At 44.0% G+C, this 22,302-nt stretch overlaps 1 protein-coding gene across 2 annotated transcripts in view; it reads right to left on the bottom strand.

Annotated features, from left to right (window-relative positions):
- The window catches only part of LOC115132689 (ATP-binding cassette sub-family C member 4-like), a 40,957-nt gene extending 29,309 nt beyond the window's left edge, over nucleotides 1-11,648 (bottom strand). Inside the window, exons 1-6 of one of the 2 annotated variants that reach the window (XM_029665416.2) lie at nucleotides 11,216-11,648; nucleotides 4,647-4,757; nucleotides 1,765-1,885; nucleotides 1,371-1,595; nucleotides 1,192-1,281; nucleotides 508-671 (exon numbers count right to left, since the gene is read on the bottom strand). In XM_029665416.2, the coding sequence (XP_029521276.2) occupies nucleotides 508-671; nucleotides 1,192-1,281; nucleotides 1,371-1,595; nucleotides 1,765-1,885; nucleotides 4,647-4,757; nucleotides 11,216-11,289 (785 nt within the window). In that variant the 5' untranslated portion in view covers nucleotides 11,290-11,648. Of the gene's footprint in view, nucleotides 1-507; nucleotides 672-1,191; nucleotides 1,282-1,370; nucleotides 1,596-1,764; nucleotides 1,886-4,646; nucleotides 4,758-10,586; nucleotides 10,784-11,215 lie in introns of those variants that run through there. The other variant, XM_029665421.2, reaches the window with a different exon arrangement.
- Between the last annotated feature and the right edge of the window lie 10,654 nt (nucleotides 11,649-22,302).

Below are 22,302 nucleotides of genomic sequence, written 5' to 3'. Positions count from 1 at the left end.
TTCAGTCATATCTCCTTGTGAACAGAAACTGACGTTTCCTGAGTTTAACGAATCGATGGCAATGTATATAATTGCATTTAACTAAGATAACTCTTTCGTAGAATCAGAGAAGTCTGCATTGCATTAGGGTTTCATAACACCTAATCAAGGCTATTACTTCCAGCACTTGTGTTGTTGATTGTGTGAACAACTGTCCAAGCAAGAGTTCACAGTTCAATTGCCAGTCAACATGACAGCCAACATATGAAGCTAACTTTTCTTCACATGTGCTTGGAATGTTCTAAGAGGTAAATCATTACAGTCAAAACAGAAAAGGGGTTTAAGAGAAGGACATCATCATAACAAATAGGTTGACCTATGGGTTACCATTGAACAGGTAGCTCTGACATAGTCAATGAAGCATAGGAGCCACTCACTGAAAAACATTAGCCCCTATAGATAAGGACGAGGTCAACTTTTCTCAAGAAGACCCCACTAAGGTCAAGCCATGTAACTTATGTAATTCACCTGAGGGAGCCGAAGAGCTTTCCAAACATGGTCTGTAGTGGCAGGAGGAACAAAAGGACAGCCACGCCTGCCAGGCAGGACGGGCCAATCTCATACCACAGGAGAATGATAACCACCACAGCCTGCAGAGGTGCTATCCAGAGGTAGTGCAGATTGTTGGTCACCTGCAAAGACCAGTGATCCTTGGTTCACTTAGCTGTTACATGTTTCTATGTAGTTGCATTGAGCATAACAAAGATGATAATGATCCTTCGAGCTGGATTCATGGCCTACTACAGCGGCCAACAGGCCACGCTTGTCTTCATAAGCTGCATGGGCCCCCCATGTTATATATATATATACATTTATATTTGTTCAGTCTGGTTTGAGTTTAGCATCGGATAACTGTAAACATTTGTGCTAAGCAACCATCTGCATTTTCCTTTCATCCATGACTTTGTTCTCTCCGTGTGGATTTAACTTCTATACTTTAGTTGCAAGGACAAGATGACAGACGGCTCAAAGGCATTCCAGATATTGGTGCATTCCATTCCTGTACATTTGACAAAGGGTCAATGGTTATATATGGGGCCTCTGTCAGATAAGCTACAGCCATACTCTTCAGAAACCTACGGAATGAACCGAGGGAGATGATGTGCTGGAACCATTTCATCCAAAGGAACTGCATGCACTTCCTGCTTTTACCTCATCAAACTTGTTGACATCGTTGGATAGCAGGTTCACCATTTGTCCTGTGGTTGTTTCTCCCATCGCCGCGCTGCTGAGACACAGGGCCTATAGGGGGAATTACATTTACTAGCAAATCATTCTTGAAGATTTTAGGTTTATATAATGCTGTATGCAGGTATGTAGCGTATAATGACCTTCTTGTAGATCATGTGACACATGGCCACTCGTATCTTCATGCCGGTCCTCTGGACGTGGTAATAATAATGAATTTGGAGGACGGTCAGCGCGACAGTGGACAGAGAGATACCAGCAGCGTAGCCAAAGGCCTCATACAGTGCGTCCATATTATCAGGATCGTAATTCTCAAAGTACTGGATCAGCTTTCCCAAGAACACTGGCTGGATCACCTTAATCACCTCCTATTGGGGGAACAAGAGAAGAGGTGGAGAGATTTCAACCTGAACTCAAATCCACTTATTTACACTGTAAAAGCTGACATATATGGATAGAAAAACCACTTAACATGTACTATATGTACATAGGTCAAATGTTATGTTCAAGAACCGGAAAACGTATATTTCTACATACTACGGTGAAACTAAAGATCCCCAGCACTGCGTAGGGTTTCCCATAGCACTTCACAATGGCTTTGGTGAGTTTGGGCATCCGCAGCTCCTTGGCAGCCATTCGAACCTCCTTATCCCAATGCCTGGAGAGATTAGCACATTGTTAGACTATGATCAGAAAACAGAACAGAGCCTAAATACACAACGGTGCTAAGTTCAATGTTTAGCATGAAACTCCAAATAGAGCCAGGGAAAGTTCTCTCTCAATGCTCTGAAAACGAAAAAATACGGGAATAAGGGATGTAAACAATGAAGAGGGATAGGGCTAGGCTAGGGGATCGGGTAGTGTCCTAGGGACAGGGCTAGGCTAGGGGACCGGGCAATGTCCTAGGGCTAGGCTAGGGGATCGGGCAATGTCCTAGGGACAGGGCTAGGCTAGGGGATCGGGCAATGTCCTAGGGAAAAGGCTAGGCTAGGGGATCGGGCAATGTCCTAGGGACAGGGCTAGGCTAGGGGACCGGGCAATGTCCTAGGGACAGGGCTAGGGGATCGGGCAATGTCCTAGGGACAGGGCTAGGCTAGGGGATCGGGCAATGTCCTAGGGACAGGGCTAGGCTAGGAGACCGGGCAATGTCCTAGGGACAGGGCTAGGCTAGGGGACCGGGCAATGTCCTAGGGCTAGGCTAGGGGATCGGGCAATGTCCTAGGGCTAGGGGATCGGGCAATGTCCTAGGGCTAGGGGATCGGGCAATGTCCTAGGGCTAGGGGATCGGGCAATGTCCTAGGGCTAGGCTAGGGGATCGGGCAATGTCCTAGGGATAGGGCTAGGCTATGGGACCGGGCAATGTCCTAGGGCTAGGCTAGGGGATCGGGCAATGTCCTAGGGCTAGGCTAGGGGATCGGGCAATGTCCTAGGGCTAGGGGATCGGGCAATGTCCTAGGGCTAGGGGATCAGGCAATGTCCTAGGGCTAGGCTAGGGGATCGGGCAATGTCCTAGGGATAGGGCTAGGCTATGGGACCGGGCAATGTCCTAGGGCTAGGCTAGGGGACCGGGCAATGTCCTAGGGCTAGGCTAGGGGATCGGGCAATGTCCTAAGGAAAAGGCTAGGCTAGGGGATCGGGCAATGTCCTAGGGACAGGGCTAGGCTAGGGGACCGGGCAATGTCCTAGGGAAAAGGCTAGGCTAGGGGATCGGGCAATGTCCTAGGGCTAGGCTAGGGGATCGGGCAATGTCCTAGGGCTAGGCTAGGGGATCGGGCAATATCCTAGGGCTAGGCTAGGGGATCGGGCAATGTCCTAGGGACAGGGCTAGGCTAGGGGACCGGGCAATGTCCTAGGGCTAGGCTAGGGGATCGGGCAATGTCCTAGGGACAGGGCTAGGCTAGGGGACCGGGCAATGTCCTAGGGAAAAGGCTAGGCTAGGGGATCGGGCAATGTCCTAGGGACAGGGCTAGGCGACCGGGCAATGTCCTAGGGACAGGGCTAGGCTAGGGGACCGGGCAATGTCCTAGGGAAAAGGCTAGGCTAGGGGATCGGGCAATGTCCTAGGGACAGGGCTAGGCTAGGGGACCGGGCAATGTCCTAGGGACAGGGCTAGGCTTGGGGACCGGGCAATGTCCTAGGGAAAAGGCTAGGCTAGGGGATCGGGCAATGTCCTAGGGCTAGGGGACCGGGCAATGTCCTAGGGCTAGGCTAGGGGATCGGGCAATGTCCTAGGGATAGGGCTAGGCTAGGGGATCGGGCAATGTCCTAGGGATAGGGCTAGGCTAGGGGATCGGGCAATGTCCTAGGGCTAGGGGATCGGGCAATGTCCTAGGGATAAGGCTAGGGGATCGGGCAATGTCCTAGGGATAAGGCTAGGGGATCGGGCAATGTCCTAGGGCTAGGCTAGGGGATCGGGCAATGTCCTAGGGCTAGGCTAGGGGATCGGGCAATGTCCTAGGGATAGGGCTAGGCTAGGGGATCGGGCAATGTCCTAGGGATAGGGCTAGGCTAGGGGATCGGGCAATGTCCTAGGGACAGGGCTAGGCTAGGGGACCGGGCAATGTCCTAGGGAAAAGGCTAGGCTATGGGATCGGGCAATGTCCTAGGGAAAAGGCTAAGGGAAAGGGCTAGGCTAGGGGACAGGGCAATGCCCTAGGGAAAAGGCTAGGCTAGGGGACAGGGCAATGTCCTAGGGACAGGGCTAGGCTAGGGGACCGGGCAATATCCTAGGGAAAAGGCTAAGGGAAAGGGCTAGGCTAGGGGACAGGGCAATGCCCTAGGGAAAAGGCTAAGGGCTAGGCTCGGGGACAAGGCAATGTCCTAGGGAAAGGGCTAGGGGATAGGACAATGTCCTAGGGAAAGGGCTAGGCTAGGGGACAGGACAATGTCCTAGGGAAAGGGCTAGGCTAGGGGACAGGACAATGTCCTATGGAAAGGGCTAAGCTAGGGTGTCGGGCAATGTCCTAGGGACAATGCTAGGGGGCAGGGCAATGTCCTAGGGGAAAGGGTAAAGGAAAGGGCTAGGCTAGGGGACCGGGCAATGTCCTAGGGAAAAGGCTAAGGGAAAGGGCTAGGCTAGGGACCGGGCTAGGGAAAAGGCTAGGCTCGGGGACAGGGCAATGTCCTAGGGAAAGGGCTAGGCTAGGGGATAGGACAATGTCCTAGGGAAAGGGCTAGGCTAGTGGATAGGACAATGTCCTAGGGAAAGGGCTAGGCTAGGGGATAGGACAATGTCCTAGGGAAAAGGCTAAGGGCTAGGCTAGGGGATAGGGCAATGTCCTAGGGAAAAGGCTAAGGGCTAGGCTAGGGGATAGGGCAATGTCCTAGGGAAAAGGCTAGGCTAGGGGATAGGGCAATGTCTTAGGGAAAAGGCTAGGGGATAGGGAGCAAAAAGAGAGCTGGGCCACAGTATGTCATACCTCTGTAGTTCCTCTCCCAGGACCTGAGAAGCATCATCAGGAAGCACTTGGTACATGTCATCTTCTTCTAGCCTCCGCTTATTTCCAATACTGAATAAAGGGGTTACCCAACTTATAAAGAGAGAGAGAGCAGGTTAATTAACCAATGTATTAATTAACCAATGCAATAACCTATTAACCAATGCAATAATTAGCCAGTGCAATAACCGATTAACTAATGCAAGAATGAAGCAATGCACATTGAGGAAAGAGAAAACACAAAATAGGAAGTGGATGAACAACATTTAATCCATGAACCCCAATGTTAAAATGCACTGTACTAAATGTAATGCACCGAGTTGACTGTGCCTTTAAACAGCTTGGAAAATTCCAGAAAATTATGTCATGGCTTTAGAAGCTTCTGATAGGATAATTGACACCCTTTGAGTCAATTGGGGGTGTACCTGTGGATGCATTTCAAGACCTACCTTCAAACTCAGTGCCTCTTTGCATGACATCATGGGAAAATTAAAAGAAATCAGCCAAGATCTCAGAAAAAGAATTGTAGACCTACACAAGTCTGGTTCATCCTTTGGAGCAGTTTCCAAACAACTGAAGGTACCACATTCATCTGTACAAACAATAGTATGCAAGCATAAACACCATGGAACCACGCAACCGTCATACCGCTCAGGAAGGAGATGCGTTCTGTCTCCTAGAGATGAATGTACTTTGGTGCGAAAAGTGCAAATCAACAGCAAAGGACCTTGAGAAGATGCTGGAGGAAATGGGTACAAAAGGTATCTATATCCACAGTAAAATGAGTCCTATATCGACATAACCTGAAAGGCCGCTCAGCAAGGAAGAAGCAACTGCTCCAAAACCGCCATAAAAAAGCCAGGCTACGGTTAGCAACTGCACATGAGGACAAAGATGGTACTTTTTGATGCTGCAAACCCCGTGCTTCAGGGTTGGGATGGTGGTCTTCAGTTTGCAAGCCTCCCCCTTTTTCCTCCAAACATAACGATGGTCATTATGGCCAAACAGTTCCATTTTTGATTCATCAGACTAGAGGACATTTCTCCAAAAAGTACGATCTTTGTCCCCATGTGCAGTTGCAAGCCGTAGTCTGGCTTTTTTAATGGTGGATTTGGAGCAGTGGCCTCTTCCTTGCTGAGCGGCCTTTCAGGTAATGTCGATATAGGACTCATTTTACTGTGGATAGAGATACTTTTGTACCCGTTTCCTCTAGCATCTTCACAAGGTTCTTTGCTGTTGTTCTAGGATTGATTTGCACTTTTCGCACCAAAGAACATTAATCTCTAGGAGACAGGACACATCTCCTTCCTGAGCGGTATGACGACTGCGTGGTCCCATGGTGTTTATACTTGCGTACTATTGTTTATACAGATGAATGTGGTACCTTCAGGCATTTGGAAATTGCTCCCAAGGCTGAACCAGACCTGTGCAGGTCTACAATTATTTTTCTGAGTTCTTGGCTGATTTCTTTTGATTTTCCCATGATGTCAAGCAAAGAGGCACTGAGTTTGAAGGTAGGCCTTGAAATACATCCACAGGTACAACTCCAATTGACTCAAATTATGTAAATTAGCCCATAGCTTCTAAAGTCATGACATAATTAGCTGGAATTATCCAAGCTGTTTAAAGGCACAGTCAACATAGTGTATGTAAACTTCTGACCCACTGGAATTGTGATACAGTGAATTATAAGTGAAATAATCTGTCTGTAAACAATTGTTGGAAAAATGACTTGTCATGCACAAAGTAGATGTCCTAACCGACTTGCTAAAACTATAGTTTGTTAACAAGACATTTCTGGAGTGGTTGAAAAACAAGTTTTAATGACTCCAACCTAAATGTATGTAAACTTCAACTGTATCTGGCTCCATAAACACTTTCTACATTGTAAATTATTTTCCATAGAACGCATAGGTTGTGTTCGTAAATTCAATCTGGAGTGCCAGAGTGCTCTCGTAAACTCAGTGTTTAGCTTTCAGAGCCTTCAGAGCGCAGACTGGACGCTTTGACCGAGGCATAGGGTTCATCTGAGCGTTCTGACCTCACATCGGCAGTCAAACACCCAAGTTAGCTGGCTAACGCGTTGGCTAGCTTGCTAGCTAGCTACTGCAACATCCAAAGTTGTTTAGTGGTCTTATGTTTATAAGGACTGATGTCAGGGCATTCGTATTCTTCAGTTTAACTTTACTCCTAAATTTGCTGGCATTATAGTTCACATGGCATATCACTCCTACTGTCTGGCTCCTGTAAAACATGGAGCCCCACAGTACGAATACACGGGCTGGATTATGACAATGTTCACTACGTTACATCCCTCCCTTATTTCAAAATAAAGACACTTAAGTTATCACTACTGGTCGGTATAAAATTCACTTGGGATACAACACTAAGGTTAACTATTTCACAGTTTTTTAAACTTGATTAATTACATCTCTTCAATGAGATCTTGAAGGTCTTCCATTGGTTCTCATAGGGTATCGAGGGTTTGGATCTGGGTTTTCATCTGGTTGTTCAGCGTCCTGTGGACAAGTTTTCAGTTCCGTGAGGGTTTGCGCAGTAGTTTCCCCTGAAAACTGTAGAGATGTTGTTTCCAAGGTCTTCCTTCAGAGTTTGTAGCTGTGACAGTTTTCTTGTGTTCTCATGAAGCGTTTCGCTTCGGATTTAGCTCTCGGGCCAGTAAGATGTTATCTTTCTAGGTTTAAATCCAAGGTAGTGGCTGAAATCTGTCAATTGAAAGGAGGTCCATTGTAAAAACAGACAATCTTGGGTACTCCAAAAGAGGAAAAAACTTTGTCAAGCTTGGGAAGGACAGAAGTGGCTGATGTGGACTTAACGATTTCAACTTCCGGATACCTTGAGTAATCGTCAACAGCTACAAGTAGGTAGTCACCCGATGGGAAAGGCCCGCAGAAATCGACAGATACTTCTAGTCATGGACCTTTTGGTAGTTTCGACATAGACAGTGGTTCCATATGATTTTCTACAGTGGCAGCTTGACATGGAATGCAGTGCTGAAGTGCTTTTTTCCACCATGTCATCTATGCCTGGAAACCACACCTTCTCTCTCAGTAGGTGTTTTGTTTTCACAATACCTAGGATGTCCTAGATTGATAGATTTTTCTTGGAGAGAGATTGGAAGAACGAGCCGTGTTCCTCTCAGGATGACACTTGCTGGTGCGTTGATTAGTTAGTTCATGTCGCATGCGAAAGAGTGCTTTTAATGTTTGGAAATCAGCTTCTTGTGTGTCACATGGTGAATCTTGCCAGGTTCCTGTGGACAATAGGCACATCACCTTCTGTAGAGCTGAGTATCTTTTGTTACTTCTTGCACCTCTTCTAGAGTCATCGCTTTGGGAACTGTGTTGTCAATGATAAAGTTCACATATCCTCTGCCATGCGAGAGGTTCATTGTGGCGTTTCCCCTCCGATGGGACGTCTTGACATGTAGTCGGCAAGGTTATCTTTACCAGATTTGTACTTAACAGTAGCTGTATGGTTGTAGTCTCAGTCTCCATCACTCAAGTCATGCTGGGGGTGTGGGTGTTGAAGATAAGCTCTAATTGTTTATGGTCTATGAAGTGAGCTCCATAGAGATACAAGTGAAAGTGTTCGCATGCCCAGATGATCACCAGAACTTCTCTCTCGGTTTGTGAGTAGCGCTGTTCAACCTCAGAGCGCTCGGCAGGTATAGTCAATGATATGGGCGTCTATCACTTGTAGGGTTGTTTCGACATAGTATGGCACCTAAACCAACTGGGCTGGCGTCAACTAACAGTGTCAACCTCTTGGCTGGGTCAAAGTAGGCTGTTGTCTTGTGCTGCATCAGACAGGTTCTTAATTTTTTCCATCGCAGACTGGTGCTGTGGTCCCCATGACCAGGTGTGATCTTTTCTTGTGAGCTCACAAAGAGGATGTGCGGTTGTTGCAAAGTCTGGTATGAACAGTTAGCAGTATTGCATCATGCCCAGTAGACTGCGAACTTCCGAGGCATTTTGAGGTGCTGGCAGATTCTATATGGCTTTGATTTTCTTTGGATCCTCCGAAATGCCTTTCTCGGAGAAAACATGGCTGTTAACACTCGTGTTGTTTTGCTGCATTCACATTTTTCTTTGTTCCGCGTGAGATCTTTCGCAATCTACAGCTTTAAGACTCAGTGTGTTCATCTTGAGATCTGGGAATGCCTTGCAGCACTTTCTGTATGTATTCCATTTTGAAACACCTCGGCAGCTGAATTTATGCCCGAGTTCAGTCTGGTGTATCTCAAAAGGCCAGTATGTGTAGTGAAGGTTGTGAGTCTGGACGTAACTCAAGCTGGTGGTATCCAGCATTAAGATCTAGCTTGGAGAACACCACTGCTCCATTCAGATCATGGATCAGGTCGTCAACCATTGGCGTGATGTCGTTCACGTTGAATTGCTGTGTTCAGAAGGTGCATGTCGACACAGACAAACTTTATCAGATGTCTTGGGTTTTGGTGTGACCACTATAGGGGATACCCATGGCGTTGGCCTGCTGATTTTTGTCAATGTCTTGGCTTTTAAGTGTGTCAAGCTCTTGTTGAACTTTTTCGCTCATGTGAAAATGAATCCTCCTGTGGTTGTACTGCTGGTTGCACTGTGTCATCAATGTGCAGCTTCACTTGAAAGTCAGTTTTCCGATACCTTGGAAGAGGTCCTGGTATTCATTGGTAAACTGGCTTATGAATTAATCATCAGCTGGTTCAGTTGGAGTGGATAGTGGGTTGATTATTTTCAGAAGTCCAAGGTCTGTTGCTGTCTGACAGCGAAGTAGTGAGCCAGTCACCTTTGATTACATAGAAAGTGGTATCCACCGTCTTAGTCGTGGAAAGAACTGGTGCTGTGAATGTTCTTCTGTGGAAATGGTTGGGATGAGCCATAAGCAAAGATGTTTGCCTTAGTCTGTTTGTTTTTTTCATCAACAATGTTAACACTTGCTCCCAAATCACTAATACCATCCACAGTTGTGTTCATAATGGTAACTTGGATGTGTGGTTGCGACAGTTTCTGTAGTGTACACACAACAGACACATAATCATCCAAGCTTGGTGAGGTGTTTTGTTTTTCTGTCTTGTCATCATGTGACTGCACTTTATGTTACGTTTCGGACGCAATTGGGTTAGTTTATCAGCAAATGGAGGAGTGGACTCTGTGGTTTGATCTACAACATTTTTGAAAGCGATTCAATTTTCCACATTCCTCACATCTTTTCCCCCCTGCAGGGCAGTTTGTTTGTCTTCCATCATGTGGGAATTTCCACCCACAGTTATTGCATGTTCTGTTTTGATGTTTGTCACTTTCATAGCCCTGGCTTTTGTTATGTTTTTTTATTTTGTACAGTGCGCACTGAAAGCTATTTTTGTGATTTTGATTGAGCATTGTCAATGCCTGCAGCTTGTTTATCCGACATTTCTTGTGCCCTGCCTGCATCAAGTAGCTGTTGGAGAGCCATTGAACCATCCTTTAGCGCCATTAAGCGGAGGCGCGCGGAACTGCAGCTTAGTATTATATGTGACTTGATTTATCAACGTTCGCAAACTCGCATATGTATGCTAATTGCCCCAATATTGTGTGGTAAAGCAGCCAAGGTTTCGTTTTCATTTTGTCAGAACGTAGGTTTCATATTCTGTGTTTACTTTTGGACAGAAATATGCAATGAGCTGGGCTACAGCTGTGTCATAGCAATCAGCTGCTGCGGTATCTTGCAGTGGTCAAATATATCGTACACATCAGACCCTGCATAGTGTAACAGTAATGCCCTTTTCTGTATGTTATCCGCGATGTCTAATGCCACTAGAAAATTGTTGAATCTGTTGATCCATTTTTTCGACCTCGAGCCGATTGAACTGGGTTCTGTGTGCACATCATGTTATCGTGATGTACAATGTTATCTGCGTTTACTCACTTAGGCACGTAGTTCGTCTTGTAAATTGCATTCGCCTCTTGTGCGTTTCACTCGTCGCCAATTGTAACATCCACAGTTGTTTTGATGTCTTATGTTTAAAATAACGGATGTCCGGGCGTTCATATACTTTAGTTTAACTTTACTCCAAAAATTGCTGGCATTATAGTTTACATGGCATATCACTCCTACTGTCTGGCTCCTGTAAAACATGGAACTGGAATCCCACAGCACGAATACACGGACTGGATTTTGGCATAATGTTCACTACATTACAGCTACTTCCAGACCCAAATAAGAAGAAGATACCTCTGACCATTTTACTCGCCCTAGCAGAGCTGGTTAGGCTGTTTTTATGTTACCCATATCATTGGTGACTGTGCTACTGGCAACAATTTAATCACGCTTTTTTTGGCCTACGTTTACTGACACCAGCCATAGTCAACCGGTGTTGAGCGTTCGTAAATTCCTCAGTTGTTCTGAACTCTGGCACCCTCAGACAAGAGTGCTCTGAAATTGTGAGTAAATAGCCAGAGCTAATTTACGAACGCACCCTTAATGGCCAGCCACCTTACTAACTAGCTACTTTTAAAAGAATCGAGCTACAGTGTTAACTGTAAACAAGTACTTACCAGAAAAACACCCGTGAAAAGAAATTGGCTGTTGTTGATGGATTAAATTTCACGTCTTTCTTCAGTTGTTCCATTATTCAATGACACCACGCCAAAATGTGTAAATAAATACGAGGAGGAGTCTACTGTGTCCAGTCGAATTCACCATTCATTTTCTGTGTTCAGAGTTCACTCAAACATCGTTTTAAGCTGTGTTTTACTATTGACAATTACAACTGATTTCGGGATTGTATATTGATTTACTATACTTACTATAAATAAGTAATCTGATTTATTTGTTTCAGTCTGTGAATTGTTTCATCAAACTTTTCGCCACCAGCTCCTGATATAAGGCCATATAACAAAAGGTCTCCTGAAATAGTCTTGTGGCCCGAGCTGGTTTCCCCACTAAGGTATAGTAAGAACGGGTTTCCCTGGCTAAACCAGTGGTGTGTATTCATCGCATGAGGTTGGTGGCACCTTAATTGGGGAGAACTGTCTCATGTTAATGACTGAAGCAGATGGGTGGGATGGCATAAACACGCACCTGGCCCAAGCTAGTTGTCCCCGGTTTTCCTGCCGAGGTATAATAAGAACTGGTTTCCCTGGCTAAACCAGTGGCAGGTATTCATCGCATGAGGTTGGTGGCACCTTAATTGGAGAGGATGGGCTCATGTTAATGACTGGAGCATAATAGGTGGAATGGTATCAAATACATCAAACAAATGGTTTCCATGTGTTTGATGCCATTCCATTGGTTCCGTTCCGGCCATTATTAGGAGCTGTTCTCCCCTCAGTGGCCTTCACTATTCATGGATGCCAAGGAATCCAGGCTTCCCCCCCAAAAGACAAAAACATATACAATAATTTATTTTGTCTCTGTGTTTCATAATTTTCCTTGTATCTCAATGGAGAAAGCATCCAAGTGAGCAAAATATATCTCCTCTGTCTCAGTATGTGTAGCCCATCTGATGCTGTCTGGCCAAAAAGGGTATGACATTGTTGCTGCCCATAGCATTGAATGTAAGGAAAGCCAGCGAGCATTTGGCCTCCCTTCATACCAAATAAAAGAATAGGCAATCAGCGTTGAGCTAAACTGTGTGAGCTCAACTGTGAATGGTCCTGGCATACCAAAACAAAAGCCTGTTTGGATTTGGCTTCACACCAATCACATCAAAAGCAAAACATCATTTACAGAAACTTGAGTTGTTGCATCGTGTAGTGTCGTTGTTCTCCAGTGGCTAGCTAGCTAAAATCATCTCGTTCCTAAATGATCCATTGATGGAGATTTGGGCAGGTTTGACTTAAATCTCCATACTGGCCAATGATTACAATGATGATTCTAATCCAAACATAAATTCATACATTGTGCCCCTGGCCTGAGAGGATGGAAGTTCAATATGTAGCTAGATGTAGTAGGTTAATGTAAACTAGCTGGCCTGGCGCATCGTTGCCCTTGAGAGTAAGTTAGGCTAACGAGCAAACATTTTAGCCAGGTAGCCTAGGACAACAAAAACTAAAAGTGTTTAGGTCTACTGTATGACAGTCATTGACCGTTTCGCTACAAGTAGGGTGAGTCATGTTTTTTCTACTTACACACACACACACACACACACAGTAATCTGTACTATAGACAGTCACATCATATTTAGCTTACGTTGATTGGACTAAATTGTTTTTGGTATCTTTTAGTTGTCACTGTATTAGACTAAGCATAGGTGATTTGATGATACTGAAATGTTAAAGTTGAAATGGTGCTGGAATAGTGGAAGCAGCTCCTGTTTTCTTTTCAACTTGTGGTAACTCTGTGGTTCTAAATCAATAGTTGTTTAGTAATCCGAAAATGATGGAAACATTAACTTCCTTGATCATGCTGTAGTTCATGCTACTCTCGGGCGGCAGGGTAGCCTAGTGGTTAGAGCGTTGGGCTAGTAACCGAAATGTTGCAAGTTCACTCTGTTCCAGCCATTATTATGAGCCGTCTTCCCCTCAGCGGCCTCCACTGATGTAAATGTTTGTTACATGTAATATGCTTTGTTGCTTTCATTTTTGTGATGAAACAAAGGTGTGGTTAAATGTATTTCTGCCACTGTCTTATTGTCTCGGCCTTAGGCCTACATATCACACTATATATCACAGTAGCAAGGCATATGAACTAACAGGTTATAGAGCAAACAACACAATTATGGCTTTTTTTCCTGGATTGGCTTCCCAAGGGATTTTACTCACGCACCGCTACTGGGCTAAACTAGCTGGCTAGCTGAAGTATGCTTGTTTTCGTCCTCATTGCGAATCTTCATAAAGCACCCTCAACTTCAAAACTCATTTGTTAGTTATATAAACATGTAACTAAGACATTCGCTGGAAAGCAACTTAAATGATGTATTGTTTTATTAAAGTCATGACTGGTTCGAGAAATCTGTCGTAAGACGACGGTGGAGAAGGATATCATTGCTACTTAACGTGGATCCAAGTTCAGTTTTGAGATCCAACGGCGCCATTATCGTAGGGTTAGCTGGGTGTTTCTGACTGGTCTTGGAACTGTGACAACGGGAAGCTTTACCCGCTTGGCTTGATGGGATATTTTGTGATTTTGCCAACAGCAATGTACAGTATGTACATAGTCTTGTACCCTTCACCTTTTTTCTTAACCTTTTTTCAACTGACTATCATATTTGTTGATTAATCAATCTTTATTAATATAATGAGAAATCCAGGAATGTCACAAGAAAACTTGAGAAAATAACAACTCTACAGATTGCAATGAGTACAATGAATGGCTAAATTACTTCCTTAAAATTAACTTATGGCTAGGGGGCAGTATCCTGAATTTCCAGCTGACTGAGGTGCCCAAAGTAAACTGTCTGTTACTCAGGCCCAGAGGATAGGATATGCATATAACTGGTAGCATTGGATAGACAACACGCTGAAGTTTCTAAAACCGTTAAAATGATGTCTGTCTGTATAACAGAACTGATTTGACAGGTGAAAACCTGAGGAAAATCCATCCGGAACTTTTTTTTTGGAGGTCACAGGCCTTTTCAATGCAAGCCTATGGGATATACAAAAAAATAGCTCCCAGATTGCAGTTCCTATGGCTTCCACTAGATGTCAGTCTTTATACAGGGTTTCAGGCTTGTTTCTTGAAAAACGAACAAGTAGTTGTAGTTTATCTAAGATGTTCTCATCAGGAAATGTAGGCTTTTGGCGTGCGTGAATGAGGGCGCGCTATTCATTATTTTCCTTTTCTATTGAACACCGCTCTTTCCGTCTGAAATATTATAATTCATTTACATATTAGGGTACCTGAGAAAAGATTAGAAACATTGTTTGACTTGTTTGGACAAAGTTTACCGGTAGATGTTTGCAATCCTTTGTATGCATGTTGAAGGAATGGATTACTGAAATCAATGGCGCCACCTAAACAGACTTTTTGGATATAAAGAAGGACTTTATCGAACAAAACAAACATTCATTGTGTATCTGGGACCCTTGGGATTGCAAACAGAGGAAGATCTTCAAAAGGTAAGTGATTTATTTTATCGCTATTTGTGATTTTTGTAAAGCCTGTGCTGGTTGAATAAGTATTTTGATGTGGGGCGCTGTCCTGAAATCTGATAAAGGGGTTGGATTAACAAGAAGTTAAGCTTTTAAATTATTAAGACACTTGTATGTTCATGAATGTTCAATAATACGATTTTGAGGGGGAGCACGTGATGCCGCGGAGCTGAGCAGACGTTGACAAACCAAGCTCTTCAAAGTTATTCTATTTTTACCTAAATAACAACGTTGAAACAATATTCTAACATCGGCTGATAAATTGTCAAGTACTTACCTTCCCAAAGAGCCATGGACCTCCGACCGAGAGGCAAGAAGGACGACCAAAACGTCGTTGATTCCCAAGATAACGATAACGCTACAGCTAGCAAGATTAGCATTAGCCCTCATAACTCAGACGACAGTTCCAGACTGTTGCTCTCAGCAGCCTCTTGCGAGCCTGCCGACATGCTGGCTACTCTCCTCCGGGAAATTCAGGATGGTAACAGAGGTCTTTCTCTGAAAATTGATAAGAAATCGGCTGAACTCCATTCTTCCATTGACGACCTGAAATCCTCCATGAATGATCTCCTTTAGAGAACGACTGAGGCAGAGTTGTGCATTATAGCACAGTTGAAGATACCATCGCTCGACACGACCAGGTCTTGATACAACTGCAAAAGGACAATGCCTACCTCAAAAACAAGGTAGATCAGATGGAGAACCAGAGTAGATGTAGTAATATCCGTGTGGTGGGATTGAAAGAGGACAGTGAGGGCCGTGACCCGGTCCGTTTCTTCACTCAATGGATCCCGGAGGTCCTAGGCATAATCAACTTCACCAAGCCGCTGGAAATCGAACGCGCCCACAGAACATCAGCGCCGAAACCCCGGCCAGATGAGCCCCCACGAGCCGTCCTGATCAGGTTCCTCCGTTTCCAAGACAGAGAGAAGATACTGCAACTCGCAAGAGCCAAAGGGGACATCACCATCGATGGAAAGAGGGTCAGCCTTTTCCCAGATATGAGCGCGGATCTCGCCAGACGCCGCAAGCAGTTCAGACCTGCCGCCAAAGCACTGAAGGAGAAGAACATCACCGGCTACCTCATCCACTCTGCGCGGATGAAAGTTCAGTACAAAGGCCGAAGCCATCTCTTCAACACACCGGGAGAAGTGCACACTTATCTCAAAGAACTGAGCAACTTCTGAGCCAGGACGGTCTCTCTGGGGGATCAAATTCAGTTTGTTTGTTTTCTCTTATCCGGATTGAACTGCTGGTATCTCCCGGTCACTATAATTGATTTGTACATTTTCAACTAACCGTATCTTCCCGGGGTGAGTTCTATTACATTTACAGGAGAGTATATTTTGGTTTAGTCCATATCTACTGGGCGAAGCAATAAGTGGGTTTAGGCCCACTGCTTTCCCCCTCATTTATGTTAATCTTCCGAAAAGAGACTCAAGCATCCCTTACCGTGGGCAGTAAATATTCAGCCATAAATATCTATTCACAACGTTTGTTTTCAATTTGGAGAGCTCGCAGGTTTTAGTTTACGCCAAGGTTTAGCTAGTAAGAGCAAGATGGAAAGCGAGCAGCAACGTATCTCTACAAGTGTATTCATGTTTGATTGTTGGGATTGTTGTTCTAGTCTGACAATCGGGGTGGGTGGGATTTTTATTATTTTTTCTTCCTTTTTTCTATGTTTATTGTTTCCTTCCTAAAGAGACACACAGGTCACTTTTGTGCTCAAACCAAAGTTGAAACATTTCCTAATTATCTGCATATGCTAGATTTCTATTCAGTTACATATTTGAAACCCAACCTATGCTTAATCCACTAAAATATGTCACATTCAACGTAAAAGGTCTTAACAGCCCGATTAAAAGGAAAAGAGTCTATACATACCTTAAGAAATTAAAGGCTGACATTGTGTTTTTACAAGAAACACATCTTACAGCCAGTGAACACAAGAAATTGAAGAAGGAATGGGTAGGACAAGTTTTTGCATCCTCTTTTAACTCCAAAGCAAGAGGAACTGCAATTTTGAAAAGTAGACACATCCCCTTCTGCGTCAACAACACCATCTCTGATCCCTCGGGCAGGTTTGTTTTGGTGCAGGGGCATATGTTTTCAGAGTCTTGGACCCTATTGAATATTTATGCTCCTAACTTCGATGACCATATGTTTATTCAGAATGTCTTCCTTCAGGTTGCTCAAGCACCACCAGGATGGCTACTGGTTGGAGGAGATTTTAATTTTTGCTTAGATACAGTTCTTGATAGGTCTTCTGATAAACCCCCACTTCTTACCAAAGCCGGCAAGCTCACCATGTCATTCATGAAAGATCTCAATTTACTAGACATCTGGAGACAGTTGCACCCACAGGATAGGGACTACTCTTTTTATTCACACCCACACAAGACACACACACGCATAATTAACTTTTTACTTTCGACACAACTGTTTCATAGAGTGTTAGATGTCGAGTATCTCCCCAGATTGCTTAGTGACCATTCTCCTCTGGTATTATCAATCTCCATTCCTACCAAGGTAAATGGAGCATATAGATGGAGACTAAATTCTACACTCCTAAAGCAACCTGAATTTTGTGCATTCATCAAAGAGCAGATCAATATTTTTACTTTGACAAACAAACCCCCTGCTCCTGACAGCTTCATTCTTTGGGACACATTGAAGGCCTATCTGAGGGGACAGATTATTTCCTGTACTAAAGGGCTGAAGAAAAAACACGGTGAGGAACTGAGTTCCCTTGAATCTGAAATCTCAGAGCTAGAGAAAACCTACCAAAGAGGCCCGACTAAAGATCTATACAGGCTTTTGGTAAATAAAAAACTTAAATATAATATTCTGAACACATATCAAGCTGAGAGGGCCATCACTAAATCAAAACAGCGTTATTATGAGCTTGGAGAGAAAGCTCACAAAGTATTGGCATGGCAACTGAAAGCAGAGGAAAGTTAGAGGACAATTAATGTCATAGAAACTCTTACTAATGAGATATCTTTCGACCCTACTGAAATTAATAATACTTTTAAGAAATACTATGAAGACCTCTACACTTCCCAATCAAGCGATGATCTATCAGAGATCGACTCCTTTCTCTCCTCTCTCAACCTCCCATGCTTGTCAGGGGAAGACAGCGAGCGCCTGAGTGAACACTTCTCAGTTCCTGAATTGTTGGAGGCCATTAAATCCTTACCTTCTAATAAATCTCCTGGGAAGGATGGCTTCCCTCCAGAGTTCTATAAAGAATTTAGGGAGCTGTTGGTCCCCTACCTTATGGAGGTACTTTAAAAAGCCAGAGAAGACTACTGCTTTCCAGAATCCTTCTCTCAAGCAGTGATTACTGTAATCCACAAGAAAGGGAAAAACCCACTAAAGTGCGCCTCCTATAGACCAATCTCTCTCCTTAACACAGATTGTAAATTGGTCACCAAGATGCTATCTAAGAGACTGGAGTCATGTCTTCCCCTGTTGGTCAACCCAGATCAGACTGGCTTCATAATTAATAGATTGTCCTCCAATAATCTCAGAAGGTTCTTTGAAATAATTCACCTTGCTAACAAAAACAAAATACCTAGTGTCGCAGTCTCCCTCGACGCTGAAAAGGCCTTTGATAGGGTTGAATGGCCATACCTCTTTCGCGTCTTGGAAAAGTTTGGTTTAGGTACCGTGTTTGTAAATTTGATAAAATCACTCTACAAATCTCCTAAAGCTAGGATTGCTACCAATGGGATTACTTCCTCCTCTTTCCCTCTTTATAGGGGGAACAGACAAGGTTGCCCAATTAGCCACCACCTCTTTGCCCTCGCCATCGAACCGTTGGCTGAGGCTATTAGAACGTGCCCTGACATACATGGCTTAGAGGTGGGCCCCCATACCCATAAATTATCACTCTTTGCGGACGACCTTATCTTATTTCTAACAAACCCAGAACACTCCCTCTCTCACTTGCATATCCTACTACAGTGTTATAGTTCTTTCTCTGGATATAAGGTCAATTTTGATAAAAGCGAAATCTTACCGTTGTCTGTCTTTGACCATCATACCATCAAGCACAAGTTTCCTTTTAGATGGTCGCCTATGGGCTTCACATATTTGGGCATAATGGTGGATGGTAATCTGAACAACCTCTATAAACTCAATCTGGCCAGTTTGTTGCAAAAGGTGGAGGTTGACCTTTGTAAATGGATGGACTTACCTCTCACTCTACTGGGTAGAATCAATGTAATTAAAATGAATGTCCTGCCCAGGTTTCTATATTTGTTTCAATCTCTCCCTATCCCTGTTCCCGCAGCATTTTTTTCCTCTCTCGACAAGCTGACCAGACGGTTTATCTGGCACGGCAAAACCCCTAGGGTTGGCCTGGATAAACTGACCCTTGATTACAGTCAAGGGGGCTTAAACCTCCCCAATTTTAGAATGTACTACTGGGCTGCACAGTCTAGGTTTCTGGCTCAGAGGTTTGACAATGGTCCCTCTCCCTCATGGTTGAACATTGAAAAGCTTGAGGTAAATGATGACACTGGGGCAGATTTGTTTTACAAATGGGACAGAAAATCTATAAAAACCATCACAGACAACCCTTTAATCATACATTCTGTCCTGGCATGGTGCAAACTGCATGAGCTGTTCGGACGAGGGGGATTCCTTTCCCCTAAAACCCCTTTATGGAACAATAGATTGATCCCTATGTTTTTCCAGAATAGTAACTTTAGACCATGGTCTGATAAGGGGATCACTCTTCTGGAACATTGTTACGGGGAGGGAGTTCTTATGTCTTTTGATCAGCTGAAACAGAAATACCACTTGCCTAACAGGGACTTCTTTAGCTACCTACAACTACGAAACTTTATTAGGGTGACTCTCAAGGGACAATGGAACCTACCTAAGATGTCACCTATTGAACAACTCTGCCACGCAGGCCAACCACTGTTCAAGACCATTTCCCGTGTTTACAATGCTCTTATGTCAGGACTAACACTGCCTGGGCTAGATAAACTCAGACTTAGATGGGAGAAAGATCTGGGTATTGATCTTGATGAGGATCTATGGAGTTACCTATGCAGGGATGGGGTTACATCCCCATTGAACTCCAGATACCGACTGATCCAGTTTAATTTCCTCCATCAGCTCTATATCACCCCATCTAGACTGCACAAGTTCAACCCAGATATCTCCTCCCTATGTTTTAGATGTGGCTCAGATGAAGGAACATTCCTCCATTCCACTTGGCAGTGTTCAAAACTACACGGTTTCTGGCAGGGGGTATGCGATACCATATCCTCAATTCACGGGGTTGCATTCCCTTTAGACCCGGAGGTCTGTCTACTGGGTAACTTTACTAACACCAATCTTAGGCAAAGCCATACTATAAAGCTAACAGAAATATTGCTAGCGATTGCCAAGAAATGTATTGCCTTGAAATGGAAATTGGATTCCTCCCTGCCAGTTGCAATGTGGCTATCGGAAGTTAATAGTTGTATCCCTTTGGAGAAAATCACTTACTGCTTGAGGAATAAGTTAAAGACATTTTACAGAATTTGGCAACCTTTTATTGACTATATGGAGAATCTCCCCCCACATCTCATTGATTGAATCTCTATATAATCCACACGTAACGTATAATATGTAGCCTACGGCAGGTGATCCAATGTCTAGTTATTTTTTTATTTTATTTTTTTTTATTGTATGTTTATTTATATAATTATTTTTTATTTTTGTTACGCTCGTCTGTTACTGTCACTTTGTCCTATCGTTGTCTAATATCTTTTCACTTTTGTTTTGAATGTTCTTAATTGGAAAATGCAAAAAATAAAATATAAAAAAAATAAATAATAATAATATGATTTTGAAACTTGAATTTGGCGCGCTCCAATTTCACAGGATGTTGTCAAATTTGATCCCGCTAGCGGGATCCGATCCCTTAGAGGTTTTAATTTTAACAGGCAGTTCTCTTTAGTTTTTGTAACGTGTCGCCAAATGACCCATGGGAACTTCTTCCTGCAATGTGATTGAGACGCTAAATACCAACAATGTTTACAGTCACTGTCAGAAATTAAAAGAACATTGAAATCTCGACTCACTCCTCTCGTGAACCACCGCCCAATTAACGCCATCGCTCACCCTGGCACAAATCTCGATGCACTGAGATGCCAAGGAGATTAAGTCACTGGACAGTCGTATTGGACCATTGAGTCTGCCCTCGTGCACATCATGGCCAGCCTTCCCCCGCCGGTACCAAATCCAACCTCTGAACGGAGCGTGGTTGTAGAATCGGGTGACACTTTCCCACTATTATGACAGAGACTACATGCACTCTTTTTTATTTTTTTATTTATTACTTTATTTCACCAGGTAGGCTAGTTGAGAACAAGTTCTCATTTGCAACTGCGACCTGGCCAAGATAAAGCGTAGCAATTCGACACATACAACAACAGAGTTACACATGGAATACACAAAACATACAGTCAATAATACAGTAGAACAAAAGAAAACAAAAAGTGTATATACAGTGTGTGCAAATGAGGAAAGTTAAGGAAATAAATATGCCATGGTGGCGAAGTAATTACAATATAGCAATTAAACACTGGAATGGTAGATTAGCAGAAGATGAATGTGCAGGTAGAGATACTGGGGTGCAAAGGAGCTAGATAAATAAATACCCGTATGGGGATGAGGTATGTAGATAGATGGGCTGTTTACAGATGTGCTATGTACAGGCGGGGCTTTACCTAGCAGAGACATGTAGATAACCTGTAGCCAGTGGGTTTGGCAACGAGTATGAAGCGAGGGCCAACCATCGAGAGCATACAGGTCTCAATGGTGGGTAGTGTATGGGGCTTTGGTGACAAAACAGATGGCACTGTGATAGACTGCATCCAGTTTGTTGAATAGAGTGTTGGAGGCTATTTTATAGATGATATCACCGAAGTCGAGGATCGGTAGAATGGTCAGTTTTACGAGGGTATGTTTGGCAGCATGAGTGAGGGATGCTTTGTTGCGATATAGGAAGCCGATTCTAGATTTCATTTTGGACTGAAGATGCTTAATGTGAGTCTGGAAGGAGAGTTTACAGTCTAACCAGACACCTAGGTATTTGTAGTTGTCCACGTATTCTAAGTCAGAGCCGTCCAGAGTAGTGATGCTGGACGGGCGAGCAGGTGCGGGCAGTGATCGATTGAATTGCATGCATTTAGTTTACTTGCGTTTAAGAGCAGTTGGAGGCCACGGAAGGAGAGTTGTATGGCATTGAAGCTCATCTGGAGGTTAGTTAACACAGTGTCCAAGGAGGGGCCAGAAGTATACAGAATGGTGTTGTCTGTGTAGAGGTGGATCAAAGAATCACCAGCAGCAAGAGCAACATCATTGATGTATACTGAAAAGAGAGTCGGCCCGAGAATTGAACCCTGTGGCACACCAATAGAGACTGTCAGAGGTCCGGACAACAGGCCCTCCGATTTGACACACTGAACTCTATCAGAGAAGTAGTTGGTAAACCAGGCGAGGCAATCATTTGAGAAACCAAGGCTGTCGAGTCTGCCAATAAG

The sequence above is a fragment of the Oncorhynchus nerka genome, linkage group LG2 (genome assembly GCF_034236695.1).
Source record: "Oncorhynchus nerka isolate Pitt River linkage group LG2, Oner_Uvic_2.0, whole genome shotgun sequence".
In the NCBI taxonomy this organism is placed as follows: domain Eukaryota; kingdom Metazoa; phylum Chordata; class Actinopteri; order Salmoniformes; family Salmonidae; genus Oncorhynchus; species Oncorhynchus nerka.
Note: the sequence above shows the minus strand (reverse complement) of the source record. Positions and strands in the feature narration are given on the sequence as shown.